Source organism: Pterocles gutturalis, unplaced genomic scaffold (assembly GCF_000699245.1).
Source record: "Pterocles gutturalis isolate BGI_N339 unplaced genomic scaffold, ASM69924v1 scaffold50809, whole genome shotgun sequence".
NCBI classification, from domain to species: Eukaryota; Metazoa; Chordata; class Aves; order Pterocliformes; family Pteroclidae; genus Pterocles; species Pterocles gutturalis.
This window is the reverse complement of record NW_010130037.1, coordinates 1-18,311: the sequence shown is the minus strand read 5'-3', so window position 1 is coordinate 18,311 and position 18,311 is coordinate 1. Positions and strand designations below refer to the sequence as shown.

At 37.9% G+C, this 18,311-nt stretch overlaps 1 protein-coding gene across 1 annotated transcript; it reads right to left on the bottom strand.

The window, feature by feature from the left end:
- Positions 1 to 2,419: 2,419 nt before the first annotated feature.
- On the bottom strand, positions 2,420 to 15,921 carry PPAT (phosphoribosyl pyrophosphate amidotransferase; the record flags this gene model as incomplete). The annotated part of the gene is made up of 10 exons (XM_010080081.1): positions 2,420 to 2,851; positions 4,285 to 4,405; positions 5,166 to 5,387; positions 5,642 to 5,769; positions 6,984 to 7,135; positions 8,969 to 9,041; positions 10,311 to 10,456; positions 10,577 to 10,689; positions 12,064 to 12,270; positions 15,855 to 15,921. Coding segments are annotated over 10 exons (1,405 nt in total), but the record flags the coding sequence as incomplete, so codon positions are not given.
- Positions 15,922 to 18,311: the final 2,390 nt, after the last annotated feature.

Sequence of the window (18,311 nt, the reverse complement as noted above, 5' to 3'; positions counted from 1 at the left end):
GGGAGTGAGGGTGACGGGAAGGGGGCCGGCGCTGGGAGGGGCCCTGGGAGCGCGGTACGGGGTGCGGGCGGGAGGGGGTGACGGCACACCGGACACGACATTTGCTCCAGCTTCGAGGGCGCTTTTCAGGTGACTGTGTTAAAGTAACCTGCGGTGCGTACTGCCGGCGAGTGCGGTGAAGGGAGAGAGAACGAGCAGACCAGTTCGTAACCATTTTTAATAATAACGCATAGGAGAAGTTACACATTAGCTTTAGACTGTTTGACAAAATTTTGTCATTTTGTCAGTGGTAACTTGGCACAGTTGCACATTGGTAATACAGCAGGAACAGTTTCACAGTAAACATCAAAATAATACAAATAGTAACACCTAAAACTAGAGTTTTGTCCCTCAGCATACTTATTGCATGTGTGCATCTGGCTGTATGTGATAAAAAAGGGCTGGTAATGGGAAGCATAAATCCAGCTGTCAGAGAAGAAAATGACATTTGAAAAGTATCTCCCCTTTAAATTAAGGTTTTGAAAAATATGCACTAAAGATTAGGTAGTGTATCTAAAAATTACAGTGCTTACTGTAGCAGACCTTTAATTTCACATGCACAACATGGAGGGAAAAAACGCATTAGGACTCATTTTATTGAAATCAGAATTATGCCACCTAATGCTCAAATCACATTTAAGCAATTAATACCAGGCTTCAGAAATATTAATTTTGTTGAAAACATGTTAAAAGAGTAGTTGTACAAGTTTAATTTACAGTCTGTTCTATAGATAATTTCAGATAAATCCATAGACTTCTGCTTGCAACCATGTTAAACTGTGTACCTAAGTTTTTATCTCAAGTAGAAAGGGTTGCTCACATGTATCTATAACCCAAGAGCTCAACTTAGCCCTTATTTTAAAATGATTGCTTTTTTGAGGGTAGAAAAGGAGAAAGATTAAAAATGTTAAGACAGTTTTTCTGTTTTCTCACAGTCCTCCCCGGTTAACCTGGGAGAGGGGGCAATCAGAGTGACTCCACCCTCGTCTCTTTTTCTTCAAATTACTGTCCAGGTGAACCGTTAATCATTCTATTAAAAAACAGACTTGCTAATTGGACAGAAGAGATCCACATACATCCCCCACTATGGTGATCTGGGCGTGGTGAAGAACACACAGTAAGAGCCCAGTGCTCATGAAAATCTAGATTCTCCCATAAACTTGACTGCAGGTAGGTTCTAGTTCAACAGAAAACCTGCACAAGGCTCTGTCTTGACTTCATTAAATATATTTACATGCTTTCTTGAATTGAGAGTTTAGTGTTGTGATTGTCTGTCAGTTAGGCACAATTGCTACAAATCCCATGTAAGAAAGCTCCCTTTCGAATTTAATCACCAGTGCTGTAATTCTCAGCTATGTGGAAGATGATGGGGAAGGAATAAGCTCCTAAACTTTGCTGTTTTTTTTTTTAACAGTGTCACGAACAATTATAAGGCCAAAATACATAATATTAAATAGAAAATCTAAAACTAAGTTGCTGGTATTCAGTGAAAAAAACCTGAGGTATACAAATATTTTTACAATTGTGCGTAAATTTGTAATAGTTTTCAAAAGGTGCTTTTCCATTTTCAGCGAGTGGTTCATTGTCCAAGTGATCTTCATGTATACAAATAACTGTAACTAATTAAAAAATACAGTGCATTCAATAGCTAATGTTTCTTCAGAACTTTTCTTTTTTAAACACTACATTTATTGTAACAGCAGTAATGTAGCAACATAAGGCTATACCCAAAACAACTCATAATCTTCAGTTGATATATCATTTTTACCGTTAAAAATGAAAAGTGAATCTGTTTTTCAGTTTACTTTGGATGTTGGCATATGAAAAGCACACTGAGCATTAGCTCAGACTTCAGAAATTGTCAGGACTTACCCTGGATAAAACAAGATGTAAAACAGAAAAAAAAATGGCAGTGCCAAGTATTTTGTCTCCTTCCACATCCTACTGGCAACTGATAAAAGCATGCAAAGATAATGTAATTACACTGGACTTCAAAAAAAGAATGTTAACGTTGTAAAACTAGAGAGCTTTTGGCTGAGTGTTTCCCTGAGTCTTCATTTTTTAAAATCATGTGCTAGATGTGTTCATAGGATCTGTTACAAAGGGCTTGATTAATAAAAGTTGTTTAGCTATATATGCAAAAGTTAGGTACTTGTTAAAAAGCCTATGCAAGAACTGCCGAGGAAGCAATTTGATTCTTCAGAATCTGGTATTTTTCCTAAGGAGAAGAGCAATCTTCACATACTTTTGCATTAAGACTTTGAAATTACACCACACAATTCATGATTTGTGAACAAGTCTAACAGGGATATCTTTCAGGGCAAGACTGAAACAGAAAACTCTGGGACTGCTACATAATTAACAAAACTTTGGTTTTTCTAATATTTTATGAGAAAATAGAAGGCACAACTGTGCATCAAAACTATCGTACTGTATCTTAATCTACTGACATTGTTTTCATCAGCATGTCAGACTTCCTATAAGTCCTTGCTGTAAAGATGTATTTTAGTAACAGTAAGTCATTAGCTGTAATAAGCTTTCTGTATTACCTAAATGTAGGAAGGCTATTAGCAAGGAGGCATCTTTGAAAAAGGTACATTCAACAACAGATGAACTGACATCCATCCGCTAAAAATTCACCATTCTAGCTCTACAGGATACTCTCCAGTGAGACACGCTGTGCAGTGACCAATCTTTCCAACACACGATTTCTGGGTTTTAAGGCTATTCTCATTCTCTTGTCTTGCTTTGATGCTTTCTTGCACAGATGATACCAGCCCTTCCACAGAAAGATAGACAACACTGTCTGCTCCTAGAGGAAATAAGGAATTAATCAGTTAAAGCTGCAGTATTGTACTAAATGCAATGCTCTTTGGAAATGCAGTTGTGTTATCATGTGGATTATGATGCCAGGTGGATCACCTTACCTAAGGAGATTGGATGTGAAAAATTACCAGACCATAATAAGCCTTGCCTTTCTCAGATTCTTTGTGCAGGGAGCAGACTCACTGAAATCTAGTCAGAAGGTTCGGAGCTGGGAACAAATATGTCACACATTGCAAAAATAGAGACAAAGTCCAGAGTGTGTATTAGGACTCCCTAAACTCCCTAGAGTTTTCCAGAGTTACCCTGTAGTTTGGGTCTGTAAGCAGATGCATGTGTGGCTAGAGCTTCCCAAACTGAGCACCTAGGGTGGCAAACCCTTACAGGAACTTCAAGGAGACAATCATCATGTTAAAACAAATTCAGTATGCAGTCCATGCAAATGTTCTAGCAGTAGCAAAATTTGATAGCATTTTCACATCATTAGTTCTCTATCATTTGCACTCATTATTTCATGAATAAAACTTAAAAATGAGATCCTACAAACCTGAAATATTTCAACATGCCTTCACAATAATTTAGGAGAAAATAATTCATTGCAATATTAGACAGTGAGAGTAAGTATTTAACAGAGGAAATCCAAATTTACAGTTTTCTAACTAACCACAGCTATGTACTTAAATAATTTTAAAATATATTTTGCAGCCCAATAGACCATATATAATAGATCTCCTCGCTTACAAGCCTTTGTATGACTTGTGTTTCTGATATCTTCATGAAGAGCATGTTATTTACCACATCACAAGCAACATAAGCTGTTCTTCTTTTGTTTGGCTGCAAACATGACTCATTCTAGAGATTCGAGAATGTATTTAACATTCTTTGATTAGTTTCAAATGTAATTTCTTTAAAAGTGAAATATATAATGCAATTAATGTTATTTACATAAAATTTGTAGAAAAATCAGCAGATGTTTACAAATTCTGAAGATATTTTTATGAATATCTCATGAAAATGAAACTACAGTAGCTTTTCATTATAGGACAGATTTTCACCACTTTTTTTTTTTCCTGGTATTTTCCCTTCAGTAGCTCCTTATTGTAAAGTTTCCCAGAAGGAGCTTTAAGCGCTGGAAGGCTGTGCTGTCACACCTTATTTGTAACTTACGATTATGCAATTATTCTAATACTTTCTATTGTTTGGAGAAATATAATTCACTGTGTTTAAAAAAAAGTGTGTAGCTAAATTGGTTTGATCCAAGGGTACTCACAATGCAGAGATTTAGTGTATCAACCTTACGATTTTTTGTTCAGTTTTGCCACTATTACCTTGATGCGTTGTACTTTATTTTGATGTAGACAATGAAATACCTACAGGTGAAAACTCTCTCTCTCAAAAAAAAAAAAAAAGAGTAGCATTTACCTATATAGTTTGCAAGATCATGAAATTCAGGTCTGTTGGCAATGAGTTCTTCTTTAGTTGGAATGTTTATTCCCATGTAACAAGGAAATCTTATGGGAGGTGAAGCCACACGGATGTGCACCTGAATAAAAATACAGTTTCAAAGCAGATTGCTATAAGGTGCAGGTCAGCGAAGTCCCAATTCTGCAAAATCATCATGAAGAACAACACAGCACTGCAAAGAAGTCATGGAAGGGTTAAACGTAAGATAAAGTTTTTTTCAGGTGCCTACACAGCAGGAGAGAGAGAGACAGTTTTAGAATTTATTTTTGCAGTATTTACTAATGTTATTAAAAGGTTCCATCATGATTTGGCTTTTCTTCTGTGATGTGCAATCCTTGATGCATGTTTCAGTTTACAAAAACAAACATTAGACAGAACATTTTTTCTCCAGTGATGGACTTTGCACACTCTGTTTCAATTAAAAAATTGTAATCAATTTAAAAAAATGTGCTCTGGTGACTTAAGGCATGTGCTATTTCCTGCAGGATACAGTTGTACTTAATGCAGTACCACAAGTCACACATATGTCAGGAGTACCACACCAATGCTTGATTTTCTGATCTTAATTAATTTGGTTTTGATTCTGTCTTCATTTGATAGATAGTGCTTTATAAATGGAGACCTGTTCCTCTCTCCTTAGTCACCAAAAAATCAGTCATACAAAAGAAACTTCTTAACCTGTCTACACAATAAACATGCACTAGCCATTGTTTTTTTGCACACTGGCCCTCTTAAAGAAGGAAATAGCGTATAGTACAAATGAAGACAAAACCCTGTGCTTTACCCTCCCATCCATCTCGTATTTACATCTGTATTGTACTGACTGAAAATTAACTTACCTCTCTGGCTCCTGATTCTCTCAGTAGTTTTATTATGGGTGAAATGGTATTGCCCCTCACAATTGAGTCATCAATGATAACAACTCGCTTGCCTTTAAAATTATCCGACAGAACACCAAACTTCTTTGCAACACCAAGTTGCCGTAACCTCATATTTGGCTGGATAAACGTTCTTCCTACGTACCGATTTTTACAGAGTACTTCAACATATGGTAGCCCGGACTGCAAACAGGAGACAGGTAAACAGAATTCATAGTATGACTTCACTGTAACCAAAAAACTTTGAAATACCTTAATATAGTGGAATAACAAAAGAAAAAACAGGTGCAGATGACTCAATAGGAGTACCTGGCATACTCAAGACATAAAGCTTTATCAATATGAAACCGTAATGGCCCATACCATTATACTCCATTACAAAAAGATGTATGTGTTAATATGCTTGGGGGGAAAAAAAAAGGCAACTTAACATATACCTTTTGAGCATAACCAAGAGCTGCTGGGGTTGCAGATTCTGGAACAGTGCTGACCAGGTCTGCTTCCACAGGTGCTTCAATAGCAAGCTGCTGCCCACATCTTCTCCTGACCGAATATACCATCTGACCTACGAACAGCAAGAAGTGTTTTTCCTGGTATGCATAATTCAGATTTCCTCTCAGTTTGCTGTCTAAATTTCGGTGGCAAGTTGCAGGCATAGAAGTTGGTGAGAAAAGCTCTAGAACTAATAAGCTGTCACTCACAGAAAGCAATTTTTAATTTCCTTCCGTAATGTCATATTCTAACATTCACATTGATATCACTACACAGAGAATTAAAATCCAGTTTGCCATAATCAGGTAGCTAAAGGTCTGTGGATGTTACAAAATCTATTTACAGGAGGAAAGAAGTAGAAATTATGCCTGCCTGTCTGTAACATGCATATTCTATTTTTAGGCTGTGTTCACCAGCAGACAAAAGTTTGTGCAATCAGTTGGCAAATTTCACCCCAAATTTAGTAAGGGGATAAGAGGCCTCAGAAGCTTTTAAGGTCCTAAAAAATTTGCAACGTGGGAGGGAACTGGAGGTATTGTGATGAAACCAGGCACAGTAAGGAGTACAGCAGCAGTACTAAGGAATGTAAGAAGTGAGGATATTGAAGGGTAGAACGATCATGAAAAAAAGGGATGTGGGGTGAAACTGGCTTTATAAAGGTGGGGAACTGTATTGGATCAACAGATGGCATGTCCATAGAAAGCAAAGAAGAGCTTGCTTGTTAGGTATGAGCGTCCTGGCTAATATCTTGTCACTGAGATGATTTCTGAGGGCTTCCACTGAAATAATAATAAAAGCATTAGACAGACAACTCCAAGTACTTAGATAATGCATAAATTTACAAGTTATATTAAGAGCATCTTCCTGAAGTAACCCTTTCTTGCAAAGCAAATGCCAAAATAAAGTTGTTTTGCACATCCTGTTGCATAATAAGTTTTAAAAAGTTTTCCAAGAACCAATAACGTTCCTTTCTTAGGACTCTCATTTTTAAGGGATATTTCCTCTACCTTAATTGTGTTTGTGGCTCTTTTCATCCCTTCCGTAGGACTACATAGGCAGCCTTACTGAGGTCATATGCACAGCCAGGAACAGCAGGGTGATGTTACATGCTGCTCCTGGTAAGTTTCATCTCCTCAAGCCCTGTTCCAATTTATTCTGTCCCAGCCCTGCTCTGTAAGCTCACATTCAGTGGTACTCTACTATGATCCCAGATCCTTTCCAGAGTCATTCTCCAGGATAGTATCTCCCACTCTTTAGGGAGGAGCGTTCTATGTTACTTCTTCTTACCTTCAAAAATACTGTCTGGTCTTGCAAAATAAACATACTCAAAGATGCAGAATGCTGACAAATCTCCTTCAGGTCTTGGTACAACATCCAGTGTCTGAACATCGTATCTGGATATTTTCACAATCTCTCCGGGAAGGACTTCACGATAGTACCTTGAAAGAAAAATACATGGCCTTTGGAAATATCCTGAACCTGGATGATAGTTTCAAAATATAAACAAGATTCAACCGACAGGAAGAAATGCTTTTGAACATCCTAACATGGCCGTCTGCTTCTATCTTAGGATTTGACCTTGAGTGTTTAAAGATCAACAAGCTAAGACAGTGACTCTTACTAAAACCGTCTGAATTAATACTCAAAAGCAGTAAATTAATACATAGCGCCAGAGAATTATGGTATTCTTCCCATATGTGAGACAGTACTCAATCCAGTACAGGCTTAAATGAGATTAAATATATTTTAATAATTTAGTCCTGGATCAACACTAGAGGACTTTTCTATGAAAGCTAATAAACATTATAATGGAATATAAAAAGCATAATGAGGAATAAAGTTAGTAGCCAAAAAAATCCTGCCCCACACGCAAATATCTATAGAAATATCTGTCCAGTGGTGACAGGCAGCTACCCCTGAATGACAGAAAGCTGACTGGAAATGTACATTACAATTCTCATACCTGAAGAAATATGGAATAGTATCAGGCTTATTATGTTACAATGTTTAACATTATCAAACATTTTTCTAGATCGTTTAGTGTGTCCTCAGGTGGCTATTCTAACAATTTAAATCTAAATCTGTCCCAAAATATTGAAATATTCTGGAGATACAAATCAGAGGGAAGTAAATTTGTGCATATTTGCTGGTCATATACTAGCATTAGCAGGCAGCAGCACTGGCTACAACAGAACGCTAGACGAGATTACTGTTTGAAAAACCCCACAGGCTTCAGATGATGGTCCTACATGCTAAGCTTCTCTTAACAGAGACTTTGAAGAAGTTTCAGAAAAAGGTTATTCTTATCCACATGTAGAATAAATTGTCTCAGGAAATCTCCTGTTACCAACAGCTCATAGTTCCTACAGAGACAGGGTAGAAGTTACAGCAAAAGAACACAGAACAACACACCCACAGTAAAACTGCAGAATGGAATAAAAGACTACTAGTGTACAGTCATGTTTTGCTTTACATTTCTTTTTATTTGGTAGTTGTGTTCTTTGTGTGGTATTGCACAGCTTTTTGTTTGAAGAGGGTCCAACTTATTGGTCTAGTCTCCAAATGAACATTTTTATAATGTCTGATTAGGAAATTAAACATACTTCCTCATAATCTCTTACTTTAATTAGGTTCTATTTCACAATTGCCTTTCATCACAAACTTCCGAAGAGCTCTTTGAGGTCTCCCAAAGAGCCTCTTACCCTTCTCCTTTTGTCCAGAGAAAGTATCACACATTTCTTTTAAGAGTATCTTAGCTAGAGAGGTAATGTGAATGGCATCTCATGTTTTGGCTCTGATAGGGGTTTGAACACATGGAAATAGTTTAAGGTGCCCATCACAAGGGCGCTGGCTCATCAGACAGCATATGCTACAGCTCAGGTTGGTCCATCCTGTGAGCTACCAATGCAACCTTTTCTGTAGTTGAAGTATTATTTTGTAGTACAACAATTCAAACAATACAACAAGTGTAACTAGGCAAAAGTTAAAAAAGTTATATGGATAACCAGGTTTAATGCAACAAGTAAGAGGCATTTACTTTGCAGCAGTAAAGTTGTCTTTACTGTTACTTTCTGAACACAATTCTTCTACATTAATCTGTTCAAGAAAATAAATTGGTGAAAACCAGAACTGGCAAAAAACTCCCTCCAAACAGCCCAATAAACTAAACCTTGATGTCTTTCACATTGTTGCAGATGATGGTATTTGGCAATTTGAGGTTTAATGGCTGCCAGAGGAGAGCTTTCAGATAAAAGGAGAATCAGGGCACTTACTCTGCACCAATAGACAAAAAGCTACAGGATTCAGAGGAGACTACCCATCCTTCTGTTTCACTGTTATCTTTTCCTGAAATAAAAGATTTTAGTTAGAGTCCACAGTTCTTGTTACCATTACTACCACACATTGCATTTCTACTGCAGTATCTGCCTTGCTATGGTTTAGATTGGCCAAGTGCACAATTAAAGATTGTTGTGATTTCTAACCAGAAGCTTTCACATTCCAAAGTTTCTATAATACTATTTTTAAAATACCCCAATGTAAACATCATAAACCTGTTCAAGGCAGAACTGGAAGTAACAGCATCATATTCATGGTTCATTAAGAGAGGCAATTCAGATAACTACCTTTGTTATCTCTGCACTATTTCAAACTTTTCCAATTCCAGTTCGGTGACTTTAGATATACATAATTACTTTTGTTCAGACAATAAATTCCTTACTTTTCCTATGCTAAATGTGTCAATAGATAAATCCTTTTGATTACAATGGATACTGGATTGAATTCCAATAAGGAGAGTTTTCAGAGACTGGCACAGGACAGATCGAATCATGCAACATAGGGCGGGAAAGTCTGTATACTTTAAAAAAATATATATTTTTTTCTTGTGGTTAAAATTACCAACTTTTATGAAGACATGGATGCATGTACTACTTTGCCTTTGAATTACTTTATTTTTATACAAATGAACAAATTTTTAATCTCACTTCAGGAAAAATGTCGATTTGCAGGCTAAACAGGAATACAAAGAACTTTTTCCCAGAAATTAATTTTTTAGTGTTCCATTACCATCCTGTCTGTGACAAGGAGTGCTTGGAATTTAGAAATACATTGCCAGTAATACAGAATTTTTTGGCCACCTTTCTACAGGAGACTTGTTTCTGGACTGGACATAGTCCTGGGCCACGGGCTGTAGGTGGCCCTGCTTGAGCAGGTGATTTAGACCAGATGGCCTCCAGAGGTCCCTTCCAACCTCAACCCTTCTGTGCTTCTGTTCATCTCTGCTTTCCTGTTTAGGTGATGAGAGGTTAATTAAATTTTCACAGATATTCTATTACAGTTGGGTAGCCTAATTCTGACACTATCATCAGGTGACTAAGATTCCCTTTTGCTGGGGACAGAAAAGATGTTTACAGACTTCCTACAAATTATTTTTTCCTTACCAAGTTTTTTTTGTTTTGAATTTTCAAAGCTGACTTTTGCATCATATATTCCTACTTACACCTCAGTAAGTGCAGCTGTAATTGTTTGCATCAGTTGCTTCAGACACAAACTATGTATTTACATAAATACGTCTATGTCTATGAATATGTATATGAATATATATATATAGTTTACCTTTTCCATTTATGTCCCCTACTGGAATAAGACGACCAATGCAGAGTGGGCGATTCCCATATGGATCACGTACTGCATAGATTATGTCTTTATGCATGATTAGCAATGAATAAGAAGTTGGAGTTTCATTCATTAAATTTTTTATTCTGAAATGAGACACAGGTGAACATAATGGTGTGTCAGATGGACAGCTGTGAGCATTTACAGCTTGCACATCATGCTGAGATTAGATTGCTGTTCTTGATTCTGAAACCCATCCTCCTCACCTTGCTACCCAGTCGGCTGTATCGTCATTTTCTAGAGGAGGTGTGAAAGCTAGCAGCTGGGTGATCAGTTCACTGTCAGAACTGGTTGACAGTCCTACGCCATGCCGCATAAGCTTTTAAGACACAAAAGTGTTACCAACATTAAAAAAACAACCCATATAACACTGCTTAGTTTTTAATCTAACAAGACGTTCGTGCAATGAACAAATGTTTTAAAACATTTCAGTGCTTCAGGTGATCAGATCATAACAGCATCCAATTCCTTCCAACAAACCAAATAAATATGTAGAAAGAGCTGCTGCCATCATCTATGCCTGCTACTACATTCCTCCCTTTGCATCTAATTCCTTTGCTTCACATGCAACCAAAATTCATACCACCAATATTCAGGACATAAATTCATATTTGGGCCATTTAATCAGCTTTGTGCTTTCACTTGCTCTGGGAAGAGAGGTAAAATACAGAAGGGAATATACAAAATTACTTGTAGCAGACACGTAAGGATAAAAAAGGTATCAAGACAGAATGGTGGTCAGGGCACAAAGCAAGGAAAAGAGGTATGAAGGGAAGCAGAGTGGGATTAAATAGCTGAAATCCCACAACTTAAGGTTTGCTTGACCTGGTCAGTCAAATTTTTCTGTCTTGGTGTATTTATGCTCATAAGAGAGATGAGAATCCACAGTGTGTCTAGCCAACTCTACAACCAATTCAATGCCATACTCAGTAGTTCCTAATTTTTATTTTTAGAAATCATCTTACATCTCATATAACTCTGATTCTCCATTCTCCATCTACATTTCCTCATCACTGTATTTTTTTCCCATCCATTCATACACTTGTGGCTCTGATTAAAGATGGGCTAGGTTCCTTTGGGCGTGCCATACATTTGCGTCACTTCAATGCAAGAGTATTCCCTCCAGCTTTTGGATGGAACATATCATAGAACAGATGTCACAATGAGACATCTGCTAAATATTGGTTTAGTTCTTTAACAAGAAGTGTCCTAGCCAAACACTATAAAATTTGGCATTTGATAGTTTATGTCCTGACAGTGCTCATGATGAATTTTGCAAGCCAGAAATACAAATAAAGACAATACTCCAAACCAGAACATTTAATATTACAATTACCTCACCGTATTATGCCTCTCCTAACTCTAAGCATATGATTTACTCCTCCTATCAGCCACCACAAATAAGCAGAGCTTGAAGCCAAGCTACCCTGTGTTATGGCCGAGTTAATTTTCTTGCTTGATCACTAGGAATGTGACCATCAGACTAGGGAACTGATGAATTATCCCCTGTGACAGTTACAAATGCCTCTTCTCCCCAGGATTTTTTCCCCAGAAATGATCCATTTTGATTATGGTGCTCTTTCACTACCCCAAGTAGTTTGGTATTAAGGAAAAGTCATAGCAAACTTCTTGCTCATTTCTGCCTCATACTCAGCAAGAAATTATGCCAGAGCCTCCCAAAGCGGATACTAACCTTCCTCCTGAGTCGTACAGCGTTTGTTAGCTCCCCGTTGTGTGCCACAGCGATCTTCCCATGAAGAGTTTCTACAACAAAAGGCTGGCAGTTCTGCAGCTCCGAAATTCCAGAGGTGGAGTACCTTGTGTGCCCAATACCGAGGTTTGAAACATACAGCTTCTTCAGGCTCTCTGCACTGAAGACGTGATTTATAAGACCCATTCCCTTCAGGAGAAAAAGAAAAAAAAAAGTTCTGTTTGGTTTAATTTTCCTGGAAAATTCCTCATTTCTCCTTGTGTTTGTTTTTGGTACAGCATTAATGCAAGAAACTTTAAGAGAAAGGCAAATAACTTGAAAGACATGGGAAAGAAAGAAGCAGAGTAGGTGTCTCAGTGCTATATCAGATCCCATTACTCTTGTTTTTAAATAAAGCAATATACATTTTTGTGTTGAGGATTTTCGTGGAATAATCTTCCCTGACTAAAAATACATCTGAAAAAACACTACCAAACTGTTGTGTTGTTTAAAAACACCATAAAAAAAGTCTGCCAGAAGACAGGCAAAGAAGAAAAAACTTGCGAGAAGGAAATTCTATGTAAAGAATTGCCTTTTGCAAGTTAGCAGTATCTTGTATTTACTTTTATACTGGGTCCATGATAATGTTTATTAGATTCCACTGTCATTCCTGCCAATGTCAGAGGGAAAGCAGCTTTTTTTTCAGGAGGTTTTTTGTTTACTTAAACCAAAATTTTCATATAGTCAGGCTGCCTTCTATCTAAAGCAGAAACGCATGAAAACTTTTTGGTCAGCCATCAGGAGCTTCTTTTGGCAACAAGCACTATGTGGAGACAATTTAGGGCAAGAATAGTCTGAAAAAACTGCACAGAGAGATGAACTTCAGACTGGATTCCAGGCCCTCCTATGAACTTCCTGCTTCTGCTGCTTTGTGGAAAATACTTACATCCCTCTACACCTCAGTTTCCATATTGCACATGGCAATTGTTATATACATGATACCACTCCTCTGGGATCTTCAAAGATCCACAGGAGAGGTCTGAAGCTGTGAATGGTTCATAACCTGGGCTGCAGGTACAACAACAAGAGAGTGGGATGGGGAAGGAAGGATGGAATTGGTTGAACAATTTTCAGAGCTCAACCAAGAAAGCTTAAAGAAAGCTCAGCTTTAGGGTGTTCTCTGCTGTGACTGCTAGAGTCAGAATACCAAGTGGCTGTCGTGGCACATGTGGCTTTAGGATACTTACTCTCATGTTAAAAAGTTACTGCCTCAAACAGTCAAGCTGGTATAGGTTTGCTTTAGTGGTTCAGCACACTTTATGCCCATCAATTATCATCTGTTGTCTCACAGATGACATAAAGATTGGCTAGAGTCTCTGTCATGTGCTCATGTATATACAGAAATGCAACCATGCACCCTTATTTTACTTAGGCCAACTTTATCCTGACAGGAGATCTGACAGTTCACAGATCCAGTGTTAATGGCTGTGGCCACATTAAGCATTGCAATAGCTTAAACAAGCAATGTTGTCTTAAATCAGATTTGGTTACACAGGTACATAATCTTTTAATTGCAGTTTGAAATATTCCTCTGATTTAGATTGTGCTGGTGTGGGATGGTGAATGTGAATTACACCAGTATAAAAAATTCCCAATGAAGACAAACTTATGTCTGTATTATGCAAGGCTTTACACATGCCAGAACACAATAATGGTCTAATAAATAGCTACTTTAATATATTATTCTGCATATCCAAGTGTGAAACAATCACACAGCCTTTCTCCTACTGGACATTGCTATGTCTATACATGAGATTTAAGTTTTTCCACATCCTGAGCTAATACAACAATAATGTTTTCTTATACAAATCTATCTGAAAGGCTCTGACAGACAAATCTGAATGAGTCTTTCTGGGAGATTTTAAAACAAAGGATTAATAGGTTTTGCCAAGGGCTATTAATCCGTGGTCAAAGGCTGGCAACAATCAGAAGGGAACACATACCCATCCGTGCCTTAGGTGTTCCACTTCATAGTCTAATATATGTATTGCCTTAAACTGTTGACAAAGGCAAGTAAATCGATCAATGCAGTGAGAAGCAGTCACCTTTTCCATTCTGTTGTCTCTGCTATGAAGAAGAGTCAACCAGGATTTGGAGGACAAACAGGTACAGCAGCATCTTAACTGCTGACATTTTTATGGACTAGTTTACAAGTCAAAGACCTAAATATACTTTCGCTAGTATAACAGACTCAAATGTTTGTTACATTAGCACCACTTCCAAGATTAAACAAGTCATATAAATTGTACTGCACAGGCTCTTTATTACACTGCGGTTATTACAGTTTTCAAAAGTGCTGTAGCTGAGAAAAGTATTTCAAGGATAAAGGAAACCATCACACGCTCTGCAACTCTTAAAATATCAAAGCCGGTATGATGAGATAGTCAAATTCTTAGCATAACAGGTAAGTATTGCAGCTCAGTAACATGGGAACACTATAAATTATTATATCGCCTGCTGGAAGTTCATTCTGAGAAGCACTTTTTACTGCAAGATTTATAGAGCAGCCAACTTTAAAGGAAGCTGGAATTCCTGTGAACCTTAAGGAAAGCTGAAAGCCAAGCATTTGGAATGAAGAACAGGTAACACAGTGCTGAAGTTGAGAAAAGCTGCATTTAAAAGCATGTGTATGTGTGTGCTAATCAGGCTGTAAGTAACAGATAGGAGGGGGGAAATGCCTGAAGAGGTGACAAACATGATGCTTGAAGAGACAGGATTTTGCATGAGCCATTGAGCAATCATGCATAGATATATATGCTGCTGCATGGACTGATTTGAACAGCTTAATTAATCTTCCTCAGAGACCTCTGAATATGAAGACAAACTGCTTTCTGATTGTGGCCAGGGAACACACTTGCATCAAGAATTGCCCTATGGTTATTTTGCTGATGTAGTTTTATTTCCAATTCTCTGCTTGTCCAGGATGAAATGATTACGCTGATGGCTGATTATTTTTTTCCTGATCACTATTCAATACAGAATGAGCAGAAATATCCCCAGAACATGCAGGTTTTCTACTGGCACAGTACTTTTGAGGCTATGGCCATTTTATGGCTTTTAACATCCCTTGGGATTCTCTCAGCTCGAGAAAGATCGTGTGACCTTCTCAGGCTTACATTCAATCTTTTATTCTGTTTTATTTTTACCTCTGGGTAAAGTAACGGCCTCTTCCTTGAGTCTCACTAATGCAAGAATTAGTCATCCAGTTGCTTGTGCATAGCCTGTAACTGTATTTCTTTTCTCTTGATCTCAAGTTGCATGGATGCTCTTCCAAATCTCCACAGTTAAGACCTTACGTGCGGGGTAACTTTGGTAAGTATTTTTTGTGACATCAATAGCCTGATCTGAGTACTTCTGTGTGTCTGCCACTGTGAGCATGGATACACCCAGCAGGATAACGTTGGCATATTTGTTTTACACATGCACTTAAAAGAGAACTTGCACAAATAACAATTAGATAACAATAACAATTTCAAGGCCAGGTTAGATGAGGCTTTGAGCAACCTCGTCTAGTGGAAGGTGTCCCTGCCCATGTCAGCAGGGTTGGAACTATATGATCTTTAAGGTCCCTTCCAACCCAAGCCATTCTGTGATTCTATGAGATACCATCACTGACAAAACCAAAACAGTCCATCAAAACATGTTACTTTCCCTGTAATTATTCTGCTTCCTAGCTGAAACAAACTTTCATGCATCTCAGTTAGACATCTACAAAACATTAATTTACATTTTACCTTGTGCACTTTGAATGCCTGGGATGACTCTCCATCACTTGTCACAATTCCAGCACTCTCCTGGCCCCTATGGACAAAATATAACTAACATAAAGCACTGAAATGCTTAAAATACAAAAAGTTTTAAAATACAATGGACTGGTGGGTTTTCATCTATTCCTTACAACGTTAAATTTTAATGTAAGTTTATTTGCTGTTTTATTTTATAGGCTTGTAATCACAACTGGTTTCTTGCCCAGGTTATCCTTTATTTCAAAATAGTCACATAAGGTTTGTGCCTAAGCCACTGAATTCAGTGGGAATCTTTCCACTAATAAGCACTGGCTCAGGCTCTTAGTACAGTCCTGTTTCAGTTTGGGCATAAAATAACAACAAATGCTTAACCTGAAAAGCCACTTTGCAGTGATAGTCTAGACTGTAGTAGTAGTCTCAACAGCCCTACTCTATTTCTGCTGTGGTTTGGGGAGGGGTGTTAAGAAACATGTTTTTGCCAAGGGGGATGTATTAACTCTTCTACAGATCACCTATGCAGAACCTTTTGCATTCTTGCACATTAGCAAGTCAAGGTAGTGTTTACACCTCTAAAAGGTATATGGACCCTCTAATAAAAGCATTTGAACACATAAACCTGATACCAGGCATCACACCTTCTGAACTCCAGCAAAATAAGTCTGGTGCATAGCGTCACTGCAAATGGAAATACTTCTCTTACAGCAGATCAGCCTCAGGCTGGCAGTTGTGCTTTGTTCAGCAGAAGAGCTGTATCAGCTGGAATGGCAGAGTTGTCCCTAGCCTGCACCCTGTTCTCCCCAGCCCTGTCTCCAGGCTTGGACCACCGGGTGCACACCCAGCCCAGGGGCAGGCAATACGGGCAGCTGCCCTGCCAGAGGCAGGCGGAATACTGCACAACTGCCCAAGGTTTATAATTCAGTCCTTACCCATTGAAAAGGTTATGTTTTGCAGACTGGATTTTTTTGTGGGATAACAGTGCAGGCTGCTTGACCTTCCTTTAAAAGTCCTCCTTGAATAAGGCAGAGTGTTACCTCTAACAAAACTGCTGCCATATACCCACCATGCCTGTAACACTCATACAGACTTTGGTGGACCAGTAAGGTCCCAGTCCACTCTCATATATAATAATGACTGAAAAGCAAACAAGCTTATCTTAAAAAATTAAATACTTAGAATATTTTTAGAATATTAGAATAAGATGCTTTAGATGCATTACACTGGTTTAACTCATCTGAAGTCACTGGAATTACAAGCAATAATGAAATTGGGCACAAAAATTCTACAGAATGGATTCTAATCTACAACTGACCATGCTCTTTACATATTTTCTCCAGTTCCTAAAATCCTTCTATTGGTCACTAGCCCCAGTTGCATGTAAAGCAAAATTTTAAAGAACATTTACTTACAGAAAACCAACCAAAACAAACTTCACACATATCTGAACAAATCTACCCTGTTATTGGCACAGATCTTCAAGACAAAAATCAGAGATGAGGTCATTCTTAAACCCATTTATTTTAACTCAGGAAGATGTCCCATCTATACACACAAAGACCAGTAGTAAAACTTAAGGGTTGATATACTGCATTCATCAACTTTTAATTCAAATGTTGATATTACCCACAATTTCCATTTAAATACGGGTACTGCCCCTTTAAACATCAACAAAATCAACAGCAAGACAGAGCAAAGCAAACATCCTGAAAGAAAAGCCTTTGCAAGTCGTTGGATTACATCCTTTACTTAGTTCTAATGGAAGAAAAGGAAGCTCAATTTCATACCTCAATGCTTACACGCTTTTACCAATTTAGTGAGATTTTTAAGTATGCAAACTTTTTATTAAAACACCACTAATAACCAATGAATACTAGATTTAAAAAATGTGTATATATGACCCATCAATTCAAAAACAAGTATTAGAGGTGTTGTCTTACAGTTAAAATCTTAGCCAGTTTTGTTACACAGGCCCGTTAGCTGAGCTTTTGACATAGGGACTTCCATTCTGGCCTTTCGTTGTGGATTTAGCCAGCGGGCTCGTCTTGAGAATGTTTTCTTACAAGTGTTGAAAACGATTAGTTGAGGAATTTCTTATCAAGGAATGGAGTCCTTCAAGATTTAGGACATCCGGGTAAATCGTATGGATCCATGTATCCTGATTAGCTTAAGTTTGTATAATTAGTTTTTGACTTAAAACGTATGTTCTAAGCAAAACATTAATCAGCTGCATGGGACTGTCCCATGGGCTGGCAGGTGTTGGTAAGATAATGCATGAACAGCAAACTTCTTTGTAACTTGGTGTGCTTGGTTTGTGGAAACTTTCCAGTGTGCACCCTGCGCAGAATAAAGCAATGTCTCCCCTCTAAACATAGTGTGTTTTGGGACTCATTTTTCATTTCAGGTGACACAGGTACAAGCCAGTGTAAAGCAGGAGGACCCTATCCGCGG